The 16,939-nt window shown below is 43.6% G+C and overlaps 1 protein-coding gene across 1 annotated transcript; it reads right to left on the minus strand.

Annotated features, from left to right (window-relative positions):
* Positions 1-3,824: 3,824 nt before the first annotated feature.
* On the minus strand, positions 3,825-13,052 carry Clrn2 (clarin 2). The gene is made up of 3 exons (XM_048415228.3): positions 12,777-13,052; positions 7,841-8,020; positions 3,825-6,860 (listed from the first exon to the last, which is right to left on the minus strand). Exons 1-3 carry the CDS (start codon positions 13,027-13,029, stop codon positions 6,595-6,597), a joined length of 699 nt encoding a protein of 232 aa, XP_048271185.1. The 5' UTR covers positions 13,030-13,052; the 3' UTR covers positions 3,825-6,594.
* Positions 13,053-16,939: the final 3,887 nt, after the last annotated feature.

Raw genomic sequence — 16,939 nt, forward strand, 5'->3', positions numbered from 1 at the left:
ATAGCCATTAAAAAGAATTCAAGGATGAAAGCAACTTACCAAAAAAGAAATAGATTTAATTTTTTTATGTTGTTAAGCAAGATAATCAGTAATAACGGACCAAAACCTTTCTAGTTTAAAGGAAATGGAAAAAACCGCACAGCCTAAATGTAACCTGGGCCCTGCATCAGGAGAAAATGTTAAAACCCACAACTGTAGGACCGAGAGGATGGCTCAATGGGCACAGTGCATAATCTGTAAGCCTGAAGACCTGAGTTAGGATCTCCAGAAAAATGGTGTAAGGTCTGTAGATGAGAGAACAGGACTGTGACAATATTAATTTCTTGAGTTTGATCATTGTACTGTATTTATTTAGATTTTAGGAAATACAGATGGAATTATTTATGCGGAAGGGATGTCTGCACTTAACGCTCAAATGGTTCGATAAAAAAATTATGTGTGTGTTGGTGCCCAGGCCCATGATACAAGAAACATTATTTTTTTTTGAAGTCAGTGCAGAACTTTGAACAGTTAGATGGAGAAGCACAAATCAACACAGATGGTAGACGGCCGACACAGAAGGAGGCACCTCCTAGAAGGGTCAGTGTGGGTGGCACCTAGGAGGAGCATCCCCTAGATGGGTCAGTGTGGGGACACCTAGGAAGAGCATACCCCTAGATGGGTGAGTGTGGGTGGCCCCTAGGAGGAGCATCTCCAGCACTCACAGGCTTCCATGAAGACAGTGCATTTCTCCCTCCAGCAGTGCCAGGAAGCCTGCTGTTCCCGTGAGCATCTATTCATAACTCTATTACTCCAACCTGTTGAAGTCTCTTAAGATTGAGAAAATTGCTATGGAATGAGAAAAAAATGCGTGACAACCAACGTATACTCTTCCCCAAGAGTTCAGAGCAAAAATAGACTGATTCTGCTGGACAGTCACTTGTCATTTTGATTGTTATTCCCCAGCCCAAACAAAGTGCTGGGAAGAACAATTACATTCCATGTTTTTATGTTAGTTTTATTAAGCTAAGAACACAACAATAAGTATCATAGAATATTTAATCATGATAAAATAGAAAGGGTGGTGGGAATCTCACAGTGTTGAAATTCCAGGGTGTCTGTGTGGGATCATCTTTTGTCACATCGGTAATCAGGTTGTGAAACAGTCAACACCATCACATGGGAGGCAGCATCCATTTTAACTCGTGTATTTTATATGGCATTGACTCACCTTAAAGTTTTTACAGTATGAAGGGAAAGGAGAGATTAACTTACTTACGCAGTTTCCTTTTTTCGTAAGTGAGAAAACCATGCCCTTTGTTATTTAACTCAAAACCTGGCAGCGAGGAATTATTTCATGATGTTCCACACTCCCTCTCTCCCTGCTGTGAGACCCGTCATGTGATGATCCTTGATTAGGAAGAAATCTTACTCCCATCACATTGTGAAGGATGGAGCCTGACTTAGCCCATGCAGGTCAACACAAGGAACTCTGTGTTCTCTACATATTTATTAAATCAACTAACATAATGCAAGGGAACTTTAAGAATCAGATATTTAAACTCCTTCCTTTCTGCTCTGCTAAATTTCATTTAGGAATCTCTCCCACTGTGTCTCTGTGGGATGCTCTTCAGACTGAACCTGATTTGGATTATTTGAAACTTCCAAGAGGTTATAGATGCTTCTATGATTCTTTTGTTTTGCTTTTTGAAATGGAATTTCGCTGTATAGCCCTGGCTATCCTGAAACTCACCTTGTAGACCAGACTGGCCTTGAACTCACAGAGTTCTGCCTGCCTCTGCCTCCTGAGTGCTGATCAGTTTCAAACTTGTTGAGTGAATAAATGTCCCAAGACCCTCAAACACCACATAAACCATTTTCAGGGTCTTTGTTTTCAGCTCAGCATAGCTGTCCATTGTTTTCTTTTGGACTCTTCTCTTGTCAGATTAACTGTCTCGTCTAGCCATGCGGCACCTATTTGTCCATGGATGATGTTGAGGTTTGGCCTGGGATGGGGAGGGCGAGATGGAGAGGAATCATAGCGTGAAGGACAGAGAAGACACCATGAAATCTTCCTGCAATCTTACTGCTAAAGACACCATATGCTGTGCTTTCAGGGGACAGAGAAATCAAGCTGAAGTTGATTGGATGCTTCCTTCATCCCAGGTAGCCCCCTGTGGTGGTTTGGTTGAGATTGTCCCTCATAAGCTCAGAAGTTTGAACACTTCATTCCTAGTTGTAGGCCATATTTCTTATTGATGTAGCAGCCAGGCTCTGAAGCCATTGGGCTGATCCGAAGTGATCACGTAGCACTGCAGACAGGCCGTCTCTGCCTGACAAAGGTCAGGATGTTGGTTGCTCCTTTCTTTGTAATTTAGAGGATGTCTTATAGAGATGCTAATTCAAGCCTGCGTGACAGCTTGCATACTCAGCAGACAGGTAGATGCGGATGTGACAAAAGGCCATTCACCTGATTGCCTACGTGACAGAATGCTGGTGTATTTTCCCGCCCAGTTTATGTATTGGTATAAAAGATGTTTGGAGAATAAACACAGGGAGATCTTCAGGAGGAAGAATCCTGAGATGCCCCTTTTTGTAATAATGGTGTCTGCTGTGTCTGGTTATTCCTTGCGCCTCTGTACCAGTCCAGTTAGGGAAAATAAATATCTGTGTTGGAGCTACATGGGCTCCAACACTAGATGATAGTGCTGTTTGGGAATGTCTAGTAGATGTGGTATAACTGGAAGAAGTACATCACTGGGGGTGGGCTTTGAGGTTTCAAAGCCTTGTGCCATTTCCAAGTTACTCTCTCTACTTTGTTTTATCATAGCAATAGAAAAGTGACTAATATGTTCCCATAGTGTATGATTCTTAATTACTCCCATATTATTAATATACTCCTACAGTATATTATTCCAGCACTTCGCAAAGTGCTGAAAGGTGCTTTAGGTTGCTGTGGGTGCACTGTCTTCAACAGTCTTGCCCAACTAAAGACCCCACATGTAACCCTACTGAGTGGCTATCCAAAATGTACCCACTGGCGCAATAGTGACAAGGCCATGTTTCCAGGCGTAACCAACCACTCAGTGATTTAATTTGAGTCTCTCTTTACAGGAGGGGATTTTCAGTTGCCCTACTCAAAACACCATGGCTTGTGATGTTAAAAGTCCTAGTGGGGAAACTACTAATACTATTTTACTAAATGGGCATGCTGTGTCCATCAAATTGCTTTCCAAATAACCCTGTCTATACCTGAAGACCATTGATGATGCCAACTTTGGTCAGATAACCTTTGTCCAGCCTGAAGATAGGATACTACAAAGATGGTCATCCTAGCTAGCTGGAATCACTGACAAAAAGGATGAATATAGTTAATTGTTTCTCCACAAAAACAGAGCCAATAGTATGTGGTCAGTCAACCCTTTGTATGTGCAGTTCAGCAAAACTGCGTTGGTGTAGGAAGTCCTTCTGTTTTTGTGTTACTTTCATTGGTTAGTAAAGAAACTGCTTTGGCCTGATAGGGCAGAACTTAGGGAGGCAGAGAAGACAGAACTGAATTCTGGGAGGAAGAAAGCAGAGTCAGAGATGCCATGTAACTCCCAGAGAAAGACATGCTGAATCTTTCCAGGTGAGCCACTGCCACGTGGCAATATACAGATTAATAGAAATGGGTTAAATCAATATGTGAGAGGTAGCCAATAAGAGGCTAGAGATAATGGGCCAAGCAATGATTTAATTAATACAATTTCTGTGTGGTTATTTTGGGGCTAAGCTAGCCAGGTGGCCAAGAAGAACAAGCGGGACCTCTCTCTACAACAATATGTTTAGCTAATCATAGATCATAAATGGATTTGAGTCTGCATGGTTGTGTCTGTACTGATCGTGTACACATTTTCCCTTCATTTTTATTCCCTAAGCCACACAGCATGACAAGCGTTTCCAGGGTAGTCACATTTATTAGGTGTTCTAAGTTGCCTGGAGGTAATTAAGTACATACAAAGAAAGCAGGTTATACACAAACATCATGCCATTTTATATAGAGGATTTGACTGTCCATGAAAGGAATCTGGGTATCTGAGAGAGGCCTTGATTGACTGATTCTTAGAAATTAGTACATGTGATTGTCAAGGACAACATGCCCAAGTTCTGCAGGGTCAGCTGGTGGAACAGAGTAGGCATGGAGCTAGATGTGAGGGATTCAAGGAAGTTGCAGCTGATTCTTGGTAGCTTGTCCCCTGACCAGGCAGGGAGTTAGATGTAAGGGAGCCAAGGAAACTAAGTACACAGATCTTGGTAGCTGTCTCCTAATAGTAAGAACTTCCCTTGGTGGTTACACATACCACCTTGTGTTCTTCCTTCTATACCAAACCCTGAGCCACTGAGCACTTTCTCCATCACTATACATGTACAATAACGAGGGAGTCTGCATGCTCAAAAAAGTCTGACCTCATTGTAATATCATTAGCACTTGCTCTTCCTTGCCAGCTGTTTAGTATCACGGAAGAATTACCCTGCAAAGGGAGCTTTGTTTTCCCATGATTTAGGAGAGGAAAAAAAGTCACCTTACCCTTATATTTATGACATCCATTTCATAAGTACTTATAAACCTTCATAAATATCTTCAATATTAGGCCTACTGGACTGGCCCCTCCTTTGGGACTGCATAGTCCATTCTCTCTTTGAAGTATATGCTTCACTCGGCTTTGCTAACTGAATACCTGCTTAAACTGTCTGTATCTCTACCTTAAATTCCTCCTTTGGAGAAGATGAGAACGGAGGAGAAACTTTCACTAGGTAACACCAATGACTGGATGGAGTCTTGGGGGATCCAGTGCAAAGGTAGAATTCTCTCTCCTTTATGGTGGGTCAGTTTTTTTTTCCATTAAGATATTCAATTGGTTAGATAATGCTCTCAAATTTAAAAAAGGTCAGATGCAGACATTAACGTTATCAAAAAGTGTCTTCAAGGAAACATTTAAACCTTTGAGTGACCGACTACTTGACTGTTATGGCCTATGTAAGTTGATACAGTAGACAAGTTCTCACCAACTGCTTAGAAAATGTCACTCAAAACAGGTCGAAGAAGGCCACATTTTCATCTTTCTCACCACTTTCTTGCGTGGCCTTCCGGGGACTCCATTCCCTATGTGTTCCCTCATTACTGATTCGTCTTGGGATTCTTTATCAATCCTGCATGCCTCGCCACCGGAAAAAGCCTCCTCATCTTTCACAGTTCAGATCAAATGTTAACTCAGCGAAACTTTGATACCACAATCCATCCAGGAGACTTCATTCCTCCCTGTTTCTCTGTGCTGGGGCTATTTTAGCATCCTTACATTGCCTTGCTTGTATATCAAACTGCAGATCAGCAGCAAGGGTTCAAAAGTATAGGGGGATTTTCCAGAGGTGGCATGTGTTGGAAGGAACTACCAGTCCTAGGAGGAACAAAGGGAAGACATTAGAATTGTGAAGACTTAGAAGCTCAGAGGTGGGGCTTCCATAAAGCTGAATGACTTCAGGCCACTGTTGGTCTGGATCTGATTTATGTGAGTTTGCTGGATGGGATGCATGAGCAAGAGACCCCACTCCAGTAGGAATGGGCATCACCTGTTTGCTTCTCTCTACGTCTTACTTAACTGTCACAAGTGTCTGGAGGTGGGAAATTTTAAAGTATTTTGCTTTGCTTTGTTAGTATGGCTACTTAACTTTGTATGGAATTTGTTCTGTCTTTGCAGTTTCTGTCATAATTGAAGTAAAAAGTGTATATGATCTAAAATAATATAGATTCTGGTACCAGACTTGCTAGATTTCATTCCTCATCTCACCAAGTTACCTAACTTGTCTGTACCTTGATCTTTCCATCTGCCAAATGGAGCTAGAATGGCTCTGGCCACTTGGGACTATGGAGAGGGTTTAGGCAGATAATAGGAGGAAAAGTTTTGGAGTAGTGTTCTGGGTGGAGCTGTTGCTCAGTGGTAAAGTGCCTGCCTAGTATAGGCAAAGTCTGGACTTGATTGGCACCACAAGGAAAAAAATGCGAAAAGAGAAAAGCCAAGCAACTAAGCAAATAAGCCCGTGTCCAGCACAGTAGTGGCCCCGCAGAAACCTACAATTATTTCTACTCTTAGTGTTATTGTTACTAGCTGGTTTCTGTGTCACTTTATTACCTCTTGAGGATATGGACATGATCATAGTTTCTTCGCTCAGCTCCAATACTAGAGAGAACAAGCTGAGTCTTACTGGAGTATATGTGGCCTTGTTTGCAGAGATTCCTGCTTGCAGCATCCTTGCAACCTCACAACAAAGCCTGCGAAGTCATTATTATTCCCTTTGACAGATGAGGGAACCGAGAATTAGCCAATAAATGAATTGTCTTGAGTCATACAGAGCTGACAAGTGCAGAGTCTCCAGTTCAGCCTAGCTCATCACAAAGAAGCACCAGCACCCTGGCCATTGGGAGTCGTTCCTCTTTGGCCCAGCCACCCTTTAGACCCTCCAAAGCCTTCTTTTTACTACCCAAAACAGGGACATTATGGATCTAGAAGACTGAAAACAGAGAGGCCACTATTGATATACCAGCCTGATTAAGGGCAACGCGTGGGCAGGCGCCAGTTATCAATATAAGATGTCCTCGGGGGTAACTGTGGCCTCTTCCATTTTAGTCTTGATTTCTGGGAGGGGAATTTGACTGATTGCCACCACAACCAAGTTTGCTGCGTGGGCCGAGGCACTTGCCACGCATATCCAAAACGACTCTTCGTACTGTTCTTCTACCACGACAAATTGGAAGATCCTCTCCTGGAAGTTGGCAATTCTTTCTGTCAGGTCGTGGAATTTCACTGCAGCCATGAAACTGCCGATGGCTAGCGCCACGACTCCACCTGAAACCCAAAACAGCGCCTTTATTTCCTGTTCCTCTTAGCAGTTGTAAGGTCTTCACTGGGGTTTGGAGTGAAAATTTGGGGTTTGGAGAATTAGTAGAGCAACACAAATTTGAACTTGCGTTTAAAAGCAGTAGGTGATACACAGTATCAAAGGCAAAAGGGACAGTCCTCTGAAAAAATAATAAATTAATGACAGGCAGACTTGAATCTGGATGCCTCAAACTCCTCTTTCCGGTAGTATCCCCATTAGAGGACCACTCTTTAGACACCTTACGCCTTCTGTGTAGAGAGTGTTGTGTAGGAAGAGCTAAGACCCTATTCTTCAGGGTGAGGCTTCACCCGTCTGCTGCACTGTTCTACAGAAGATGGGAAGTAGTGAGGAAACTCTGGAATTCCAAACCTCATTTACTTCCCTAGCAACTGAGCAAAACTTGGAAGTTGTTCGGTGGGTCCATTTTAATTTAAATTGACAATCAAAAAAGACACACTAAACTGAGTCTGGTCGTGCAGGTCTGTAATGCAAAGGCTTGAGAGGCTGAGGCAGGAGGATTGCAAGTCTGAGGACAATTGACCCACACAAAGAGTTCTCTTTATCACTGGCTAGATACGGGCCAGAGGACTAAGCCTGCGTTCGGGGACACTGTGATCCTCCTCACTCACTCATTGGAGTTCCCCTCCCTTTTCACCATGTAGCTTAGCCACTTACTGACCTCCCTTGCTGAAACTGCCTGCTTTCTTGAAGTCATGGACTTCCTCTCTATCATCCCCCTCCTCCTGGCAGCTACCAAGATTTACAGCTTGTTTTTCTCTCAAACTCCAACAGCAATGTCCCTTAGCATCCTTCTGAGCATGTTTTAAAATTCTTTTATTAACAAGATAGGGAGCCTGAAAGAGGAGCTTCAGGTTCCCCTGGTTAACGCTTGGAAGACCAGCCTGATGGTGTGGCCACCACTTTCCCTCCCTTGGGGGCTCCTTACCTGCCAGGACATTCCAAAGGCAGATGCCACCAGGGCCATTGACTGCCCTGTAGGGAACCTGAATGATGTTGAGAATGGCAAAGCCCATGCTGACCAGAGCGAGGGCCAAGGCCAGGAAGAGGAGCAGCAGAATTGTGACGTGGAGGCTTGCATTGAGTTCCTTTACCAGATGTGGGAAGACTGCAGAGAGAGATGGATTTCAAGGTCAGGGCTTGGCTCCTTTCACAATTTCAGGACTCGCTTATCCCAAGACAAGTAAGTAAAGGATAGGGAAAAGCCAAGAGACTTCCTGAGATGGGTCCATGGCCCCTAGAGTTACCACTTGTCAGTTGGCTGGAAATCCTCGCTGTGGTGGAGCGAGCACAGATCTGCACGTGCCCCACAGTGGACTGAGCCTGCAGTCCTGGGATCTGATGTCGACTGCTGCAGTTCACACAAGCCCCAGGCACTGGCTGGGCGGGGTAGACACTATTGCTGCCACATATCTCAGACACTTAGTGCTCACATTGTATACTACTTCGTGAAAATAATCAATTTTCCCTAGGAAGGTGGCTGATGAGGTTAGTGAAACATTTGTATTTGTTTCTCTAGGTTTGCCACTGGTGCCAGCAGAGAAAATGAAATGATTCACTAAGAGGGGCTCAAATATTGTCCAGGGCAATCTAAATCTGTCCTCAGAAATGGTATCTGTGGGTATTGCTGTTGTTAATTGTACTGTCTAACGTGGGAGAGTCACGTGGCCTCTGTGAGAAGCTAGCAATGGCTGTGTGAGAGAAGGGTGATTATCGTTTGCTGAGCACAGTTAGGGCCTGAGCTCTTCGGAGTCATCATCTCATTCGCTGATCATGACAAGGCATCTGGAGGTTGTCAACTCCCTTCACCCCCAAGCTTGGAAACATGGAGTTCATTGTCTTTGGGTAAGGCACCCTGAACTATATATAGAAGTTAGAATATATATATATATATATAGAATATACAGTCCTGTGTATTATGAGGTATAATGAGTTTAAGGTCAGTTTTAACAATTCTATATAGAAATTTAAAATAACGAATACAAAAGAATCCCATCCCTTAGCAGATTTCAAGGTTGGCACCTCTCAAGCTTGAAAAGTAGAGGGTGTTTTTTTTGTTTGTTTTTTGTTTTTTTGTTTTTTTTTTTATTGTTTTAGACAGGATCTCATTATATAGTCCTGGCTGGCCTGGAATTGGCTGAGTAGAACAGGCTGGCTGGCCTCCAACTCACAGAGATTCACCTGCTTCTGCCTCCTGAGTGTTGGAATTGAAGCATGCACCCCCTTGCCGGGCAGGAGTGAGAACCTTTGTTCTCCTTGTCCTGTGTCATGCCAGTGTTTCCAGGCACCACCCACATTTACATCCTGGGTTATTTTTTTAATATTATTTTTTATTTTATGTGCGTTGGTGTTGGGTCCCCTGGAATTGTAGTCACAGACTGCTGTGAGCTGCCATGTGGGTGTTGGAAATTGAACTCAGATCCTCTGGAAGAGTAATCAATGCTCTTAAACGCTGATCCGTCTCTCCAGTTCCCACATCCTGGATTCTTACTCAACTTTCTTTCCACTTCTGTGCTTTCCTTTGTCATTATCTCTGCATGGTCAACTCACTGGCTTTGGAAAGTTTAGCTGGGAGATGGGCTCTTTTCCAAGGAGTTTGTCTTTCTCGGGCATTGTTTTCCCCTTTGCTTCCATTCCAGCTCCCTTCTTGAGACTCAACATCCACTTTTCAAACCCCGAGTCTCTTCTTATCCCAGATATAGTAGCTTAACCTAATTACCCGTCTCGTTGCTCCCTTTCTAGATCATGCGATCCTTAGGATGCATGACTCTTAGAGCAACCCCCATTCAATCCTTAAAATGCAAAACAGTCCCTCACATGGTTGACAAAATTAAAAACTCCCGTTGATGATGGTGCAGGAAAAAGGCACTCTTGAATCTTGTAGGAATGCTCAGTCCCACATCCCCATTACAAGGCAACATCTATCAAGGTAATTTAATTGCTAGTCATTGTTGTGTATGTAGATTGAGTGTTTATTACAATAGTTAACGTTTGGAGATAGAGGAATTACTCCAATACACAAATTGGTTGAATGAATTTAGTTATGACACCACAATCCAGATTTTAGAAAGAACCAGCCACATGTACATGATGTAATTGGAGCTGACTAGAAATTGACGCCATATTATGATGATGAAAAAGAGGAAACCTGGGACACAAAGAGTGATGAGGGAAAGGAGGTAAAGTGTACTCACTCCACAGCCTCCAGTGGAGTGTCTTAATTATATATACAGACTATTGGCACAGGGTGAATCTCTTCCTAACGCTCACATCCATGTGTGTTACTCCCGACTCAGGATCTTTCAGGAAACTGAGGCTTTAATTAACGTTTATAGTCACTATTTAGAAATTCAAGAGTTTCAACTTAGCAGTTCTTTCCATTAGCCCCCTCACCGCCCCGGAAATAGGGTTTCTCTGTTGTAGTTCTGTCTGTCCTGAAACTCACCCTGTAGCCCAGGATGGCCTTGAACTCAGAGATCTGCCTGCCTCTGCCTCCTGAGTTCTGGGTTTCCACTAGTTTTTGAGAGGAACTCTACATTTTACCCTGTTGCACTGTGCTGCCCCCAGAAAGCTGTGGCTCACTCCTCTTCCACTGTTTCCAAGAATTTTAGACATCTGCAACTTAATGAAATTGAACTCTGCAGTTTGGAATCCACAGCGATGAACACAGCAGATCCACGGCCACCATGGCCACATATTAGTATTTAAACTTAGATAATTTGTCTGTTCCTGATTCCAGAGACATGTGATCTTTTGCCTTGGTGAGACAAACAAATATTCCCAGAATTGGAAGCCAGACCCAGGTTTTGGCTTCTGGGGAGGTAATTCTGGGGTAAGAAGTAAGGAGGGGACTACACAGCTAAACTGACCATACTGTATGGTAGGTACATTCACATAAATAAAATGTCATCATAAAATCAGGATAGAGAAAATGAATCACAGGGGTGGCTTCAGAGATTCTCCAGTGACTGAAGTCTAGTCCGAGTGAGCTCCATGTCTCATGCTGCATAGCCAACTTTTCTGGACAGACAGTTGTCTGCTCAGTTCATCCCTCTTTTCCTGGTGGTGCCTGGCTTGTATCTACTCAGCAGGACACCTGAATGCACACATGCCATGCATTTAATGCTTGTCGCTTTCTTTCTGCAGCCTCTCCAGCATTGCTTTTATTTCAGAAGTCCAGAAGCTGTTTGTAAATAAAACACAATAAAAACCCCCTAGTCTAAGCACTTCTGCAAGCTCCTCTCTGCTCCTCTCTCTGCCCTGTGAACAGGGATCTTTTTCTGTGGACCTTCAGAAAGCGGGAAATCCTGTAGAGCCATGCTCTGAAGGAACTTAGGCTGTCTCTAGAGAAATAGCAATACACACACTGTCCCTACAGCACATGATCGCAGGAAAAAGCTGCCTCAGGCTTCCTGAGAGCTTTCAAGCTTCGTCTCGTCCAAGGTACTGTGAATGAACACATGATACACCCTCTGGGATGACCTGACAGCAGCTGAAGACAAAACATTCTTAAATATTTCGTGATTCACAGATGAAAATGAAACACCTATGCATCTCACACATTTTTGATGCTTGAGACCTGATTTCACTAGAGGAAACAGGGTCTCTCACAGAATTCAGAGCAATGCCGGCACTCAGCAATCTGCCTGTCTCTACTCTTGACAGCACTGGAGTTACAAGCTTGCACGTGACCATGCCTGGGCGCCTCTCCAGGTCCCTAGGTTGTGGTAATGGAATTATTTCCCTAATAATTAAGGTCCATTTTAATTTCTGGGTGAATATAAATATACTCAGAGATTTTTTTCTCGGATATTATGAACATGTCTTTCCTTTCTATATAGAAATGAAGACCATTTGTATTATGTTTGTCAAGGGGAACAACAACTGATTTTCTGTATTTAGTGAGATGCATGTCCTGGTCAGGGTTTTGAACATTCCCACAGTTCGGGGATACAGAAATCAAGTGATGGGTGAGATTTCCAATCCTCATGAGATAACAAGTCACTGACTAACTACAGGTTTGTGGGACACTATTCTTACTACTGATCTAATTGACTGTTTTCCTTCTTTTGCTTTCTCTTTCCCAGAAGATCTTCCCCCAAGCCTTTTTTGGACTCCAGTCTTAGGTCTTTGTGGGCCTACTTCGTTTACCTTCTGAGCTTTGAACTCAGGCCAGTGCTGCTGGCTGCTCATCTTTAAACCATTAAGCGCCTTCCTCAGTCTCCTTGCCAGGAAACGTGTCAACAGCTCTTCAAACCCCAGAAGTACACTCCCAGTAAAGTCGCTGTGCTGTTCCTCAGTCTATGAAGCTTCCACACACAAGGGTGTGGGACAGTTTGCCATGCTTCCCGGAGGTCCCCTCCTGCGGGCATTCTGCACCTGTACACTGTCGTAGTGAAGACTGCCAGAGTCACATGCCATGGGTCTGGCATCTGGTTCTGTTGTTTCTGGGCAGAATGAGTGACCCCCCAAATGAATTATGTAACTCTCAAACCTCAATGTACTCTGCTGAAAAATGGGAGCATTCATGGTGCCTTCATTGTAAGTGCGTTGTAGAGCTTGAAAGAACCAGGTAAAGAACCAGGCAATGTGCAGCTTCCAGTGGGAGGCCTGCCACACGAGCACTCGATGTTTTACTAATCATTATTACTAGAAGTAACCTGCTAACTATACAGATTCCTACTTCTAGGATTTTTGTTTATCGTTTTTAGAAAACAAAGGATGTTGGTGGCCTATAGACTTCAGCGTTATGTCTTAGATAGGCAACAGGCAAATCTCATTTAAATGTAAGCACTCCTGCAAAGCAAAAAATGCACACCCCAGTTTATGTGCCCCAATATGCCCACACGCCCCAATATACTCACTTGTAAACTGGGACTGGCGGCCTCCAAGCCCACACTGCCGTACTTTACAACCTCGGAAGAGCCCATAGTAAATGTCCCCGATGAATTTGACCAGTTCTGGGTCTGTGGCATTGACCAGATCCACTCCAGTTTGACACAGGATCTTCCCACTTAACCAATGGGGCACAGCCAAGGCGACGATGATCAGCAGGAAGGAAGCGAAACTGAGTAGAGATGCCAGCCCGTACCACGCCTTTTTGAACCATCCAGGCATGCTAGTGAGTGCAGGTCACTAGCATGGACATCTTCCCGACACTCGACACCTGCCTGCTCCATACACACCACCTCAAGACCTGCAGTCCGTCTCCTCAGCCTCCTTCAGGGCCTGCCTTCGGCGTGTGTTTACTACAAACACATCCCCAGCCTCTGCAGATGATCTTCCCTTGACTCGACAGAGCCGAGTGTGTTACCCAAGGCAGTAACCCTATATCTCCCGCTGGACTAGGGTTTCAGTAGAGGCTTTAATTGTTCCTCCGTTCAAGTATTTAAGTCATCGTGATGTGGGCATCATAATGACCAGAGAGTTATTACCATCCCAACCCAGGGAGAACGGCCGGCAAAGGATGCTAAATAGACTTAAAAAAAAAAAGGCCTGCACGGTAGAAGCAAAGCAGAAATAGGCCCATTAGCACGCGCATGTATTAGCAACAATGTGCAGGATCAAATGTCGAGCTCTTCCAGGCGTGCCCTGGCATTTCTTTCTCTAAAATGTCACTGCTGTCAGAATCCCTGGAACAGTTACTAATACCATTACTTGACCCTGGTTCATAAGGCTTACATTGAAATATATGGCTTAGCATTGTATGAATTTGTTGCTGGCTGAATTGTAATATGCAATCTGTTTGTTGTGACTGCTGGGCCATCCTATCCCCTGCCCCCACTTTTCCATGGCATCTGACATAGGCCAGATACTTTTAGTTCTTTCTTTATTTTTTTCTTTTGGTACATTTCCCCTATGCATCTCAGACCTTGAATTTTCAGAGAGTCCTCTTTTCTAATATAGGGTTATAGGAGTGAGGCTTGTTATCATCTAAAAGTCAAGATCTATCCATCTATATACTTACCTATCTCTATCTATCTATCTATCTATCTATCTATAATCTATCTGTCTGTCTATCTATCTATCTATCTATCTACCAATCACCTATCATCTATCTACCTATCCATCTGCCTATCTATCCATCTATCATTTTTCTTTCTTTTATCTATCTATCTATCTATCTATCTATCTATCTATCTATCTATCTATCTATCTTTCTTTCTATCTATCATCTACCAATCATCTATCATCTATCCACCTATCCACCTGCCTATCTATCATCTATCATTTTCTATCTATGTATCTATGTATCGATGTATCTATCTATCTATCTAGCATCTATGTATCCTCTCTCTCTCTCTCTTCCTCTCTCTCTCTCTCTCTGTGTTTTAGATATCTCGTTGATGACTTCATACATGCATATAATGTTACTTTGATCATATTCTTCACAACTTTCCCACTCTAATCCTCTGTTCTACTCCCTCTGGGATTTCTTCTCTCTGTCTTTTCTTTTAATCTTTAGATCCCAGAAACGAATCATTTCTATTCTCCATTTTATTACTGTGACTTTTAAAATTGTGACTTTTACTGTTGTGTTGAATATCAACTCAAAGGTCACATGAGATTGGCAAAAACCACTCTGTGAATACCGTGGAGAGCAAAATTGGGCAAAGGCAGCACAGTAAACTTCCAAGTGCTTCCTGTATCTGGAGGGGCTTCTGAAGCTGCCCTGTCGGCTAGTAGCAACCCGAGACCCTTTCTTGCAGACATGTGGACGTGTTATAGAAGTGACAGGATCCCTGCTCATGATGGGACTCACTACAGTGACCTCTCCATACTGAAAGCCAGGCGCAGCATTTCTGAAGCTTGTGAGAAGCTTTACTAAACAACAAAGGGCTTTAGTGTGTGCTTTTGCATCTCTGAGGCTCCAGCAACCCCATGAGCCAGGCCGCTGTTTTTCTTATGGGCAAAGCAGTGGTGACACTGGGCTAATATAGGCCTTTGAAATACAGCGGCTTATCTTTAGCTCAGTGGCTTGGAAACAGAAAATGTTTATCTGCCAACAAATGACACAGTGCATATACGAGGCCTTGAAGACTATTTGGCATATTAATACATGGCAAACAATATCAGCTGACGTTCTTCTTTTAGCATTAAGGATAGATTTAGAAGATAGGGTGTGCTTAAATCTTGGAGTTACAGTTCTGTATTAAAATGACAGGTTTATATTAACTTGTAATGTGTTGAGGGCTTTCAGAGAAAAGCTCTCTGAGTTAATGCCAGAGTTCTAGCAAGCTCACGCCATGCTGACTGAAGTGCTGGTTGAGAGGAACTCAAGCTATCAAAGACCACATTCAGAGTCACTCTCTTAGGCAGGTGTTTGAGACTCCCGCACCTTGTATTTACAGCCAGCCATAGGACTGTTGTGAGCAGAAAAGTGAACTGGCACACGCAGATTGCTTAAAACTGCCTGGCATGAGGAGGCCAATATCAGGTTTTTTAACACTTCTCCTTTGGATAATACAGCTCCTGATAGTGCACTCTTCTCCCAGCCTCACCATGATTTCCACTGACATAAGTCTGCAGGTCTGACCTGTTGCAGACAAAGCCATCTGTTGTCTACAAGGCACCTGTAGGCTGGAGGTGCATGGAAAAGTTCAATATAGCATTCGTTTCCGAAGGCTACAACAGAGACAGACAATAGCTCTTAACTAAAGGTGATTGTTTTTTTAACCTCTCAGGGGATCTTAGACAATATTTAGAGTGTTTCCCCCCTCCTTGTCTCCCTCCCCTGGCTCTAGGGATTAAATCTAAGTCCGTTGGGCATGTTAGACAAATGTTCCCTCATTAGGTTACATCCTTAACACTTTTTTTTTATTTTGAAACAGGGTCTCATTAGGTTACCTACTCTGGCCTTGAATTCAGTCTGTTGTCCAGGCAGGCCTTGAGCTTGTGGTCGGTCCTCTTGCTTCAGCCTCAGTATCTGGGATTCCAGGCTTGTGCTACCAGAGATATATATTTGATCTTTATGATCGAGGGCAGGTTGCTTTTGGCTTCTAGGGTTAAAGTCCAGAGATTCTTTGGATATTATAAACATGCCACTCTCAGTTCCAGTTATCTGATGCTGAATGTCAGCGATGCAGTTGTTAAGAGACTCTGCGCTCTTGAGCAGAAATAATTAACCTACAAGTGGGGGTGACACCAGGATTTGCTGGGGACGTATATCTAGGATAACCCTGCTTACATGCAGACAGAGAGGTGTAAGGACAGACCTACAACTTGCCATAGCTAAATTTGTTCCCCTACAAATGATGAAACCTGTTGTACTATATACTAATACTATTTTAAGTATAGTGACAACTCCCCACCATAGTCTTTGCTTTAAAGGTATCAATTCCAGAAACGGAAACATTTAAACTACAGAGTATGACAAATTTTGTATCACTGTTTTGGCAGATTTTCACTTTTAAGTGTGTACCCAGATAGACAATTGCCTTCCGTTTGGAAAAATGTAACCAACTTCCAAGAGGCTCAGTGAATTTTAATAACTACTACTGATAAGGCCCATACTGATAGCCACACACTGCTCGATGTACCCTTTTACACCCTTTTCTTCAACTCCCGAGGCACAGACTATTAATCAAATTTTATTAGCGAGGAAACTGAGGCACAGAACAATTGAAGGAGTTACTTAGGCCGCTCAACTATTAGGCAACGGGGTCAAGCAAACTTCACACTCTTATCTGGGAGTTAAAATATTTTTTAGTCTGTTCGTGTCTGCAATTACTTTCAACTGCTTGAACCCTGCAGCACCTATACTATTGAACTCTTGTCCTGGCTGGGGCTTGGTGCCCCTAAAAGACCGCTGCCTGAGGGCAGAACTCTGCCGCGGCCCGCACTCCAGGTAGCTTTTGGGCAAAGTGCTGCCCGCAAGCGTGGGCGAGCCACAGGGCACAGTTTAGAGCAAGCGCCGAGCTAGCTACGGTCCTATTGGCTCACGGGCGATGGAGGCGGGGCAGATGGGGCGGGGCGCAGGAGAGCACGTACCACGCCGCCAGGGGGAGGCGTGGTTTAATGTATCTCA

This window comes from Myodes glareolus, chromosome 8 (genome assembly GCF_982192425.1).
Source record: "Myodes glareolus chromosome 8, mMyoGla1.1, whole genome shotgun sequence".
Taxonomy (NCBI): Eukaryota; Metazoa; Chordata; class Mammalia; order Rodentia; family Cricetidae; genus Myodes; species Myodes glareolus.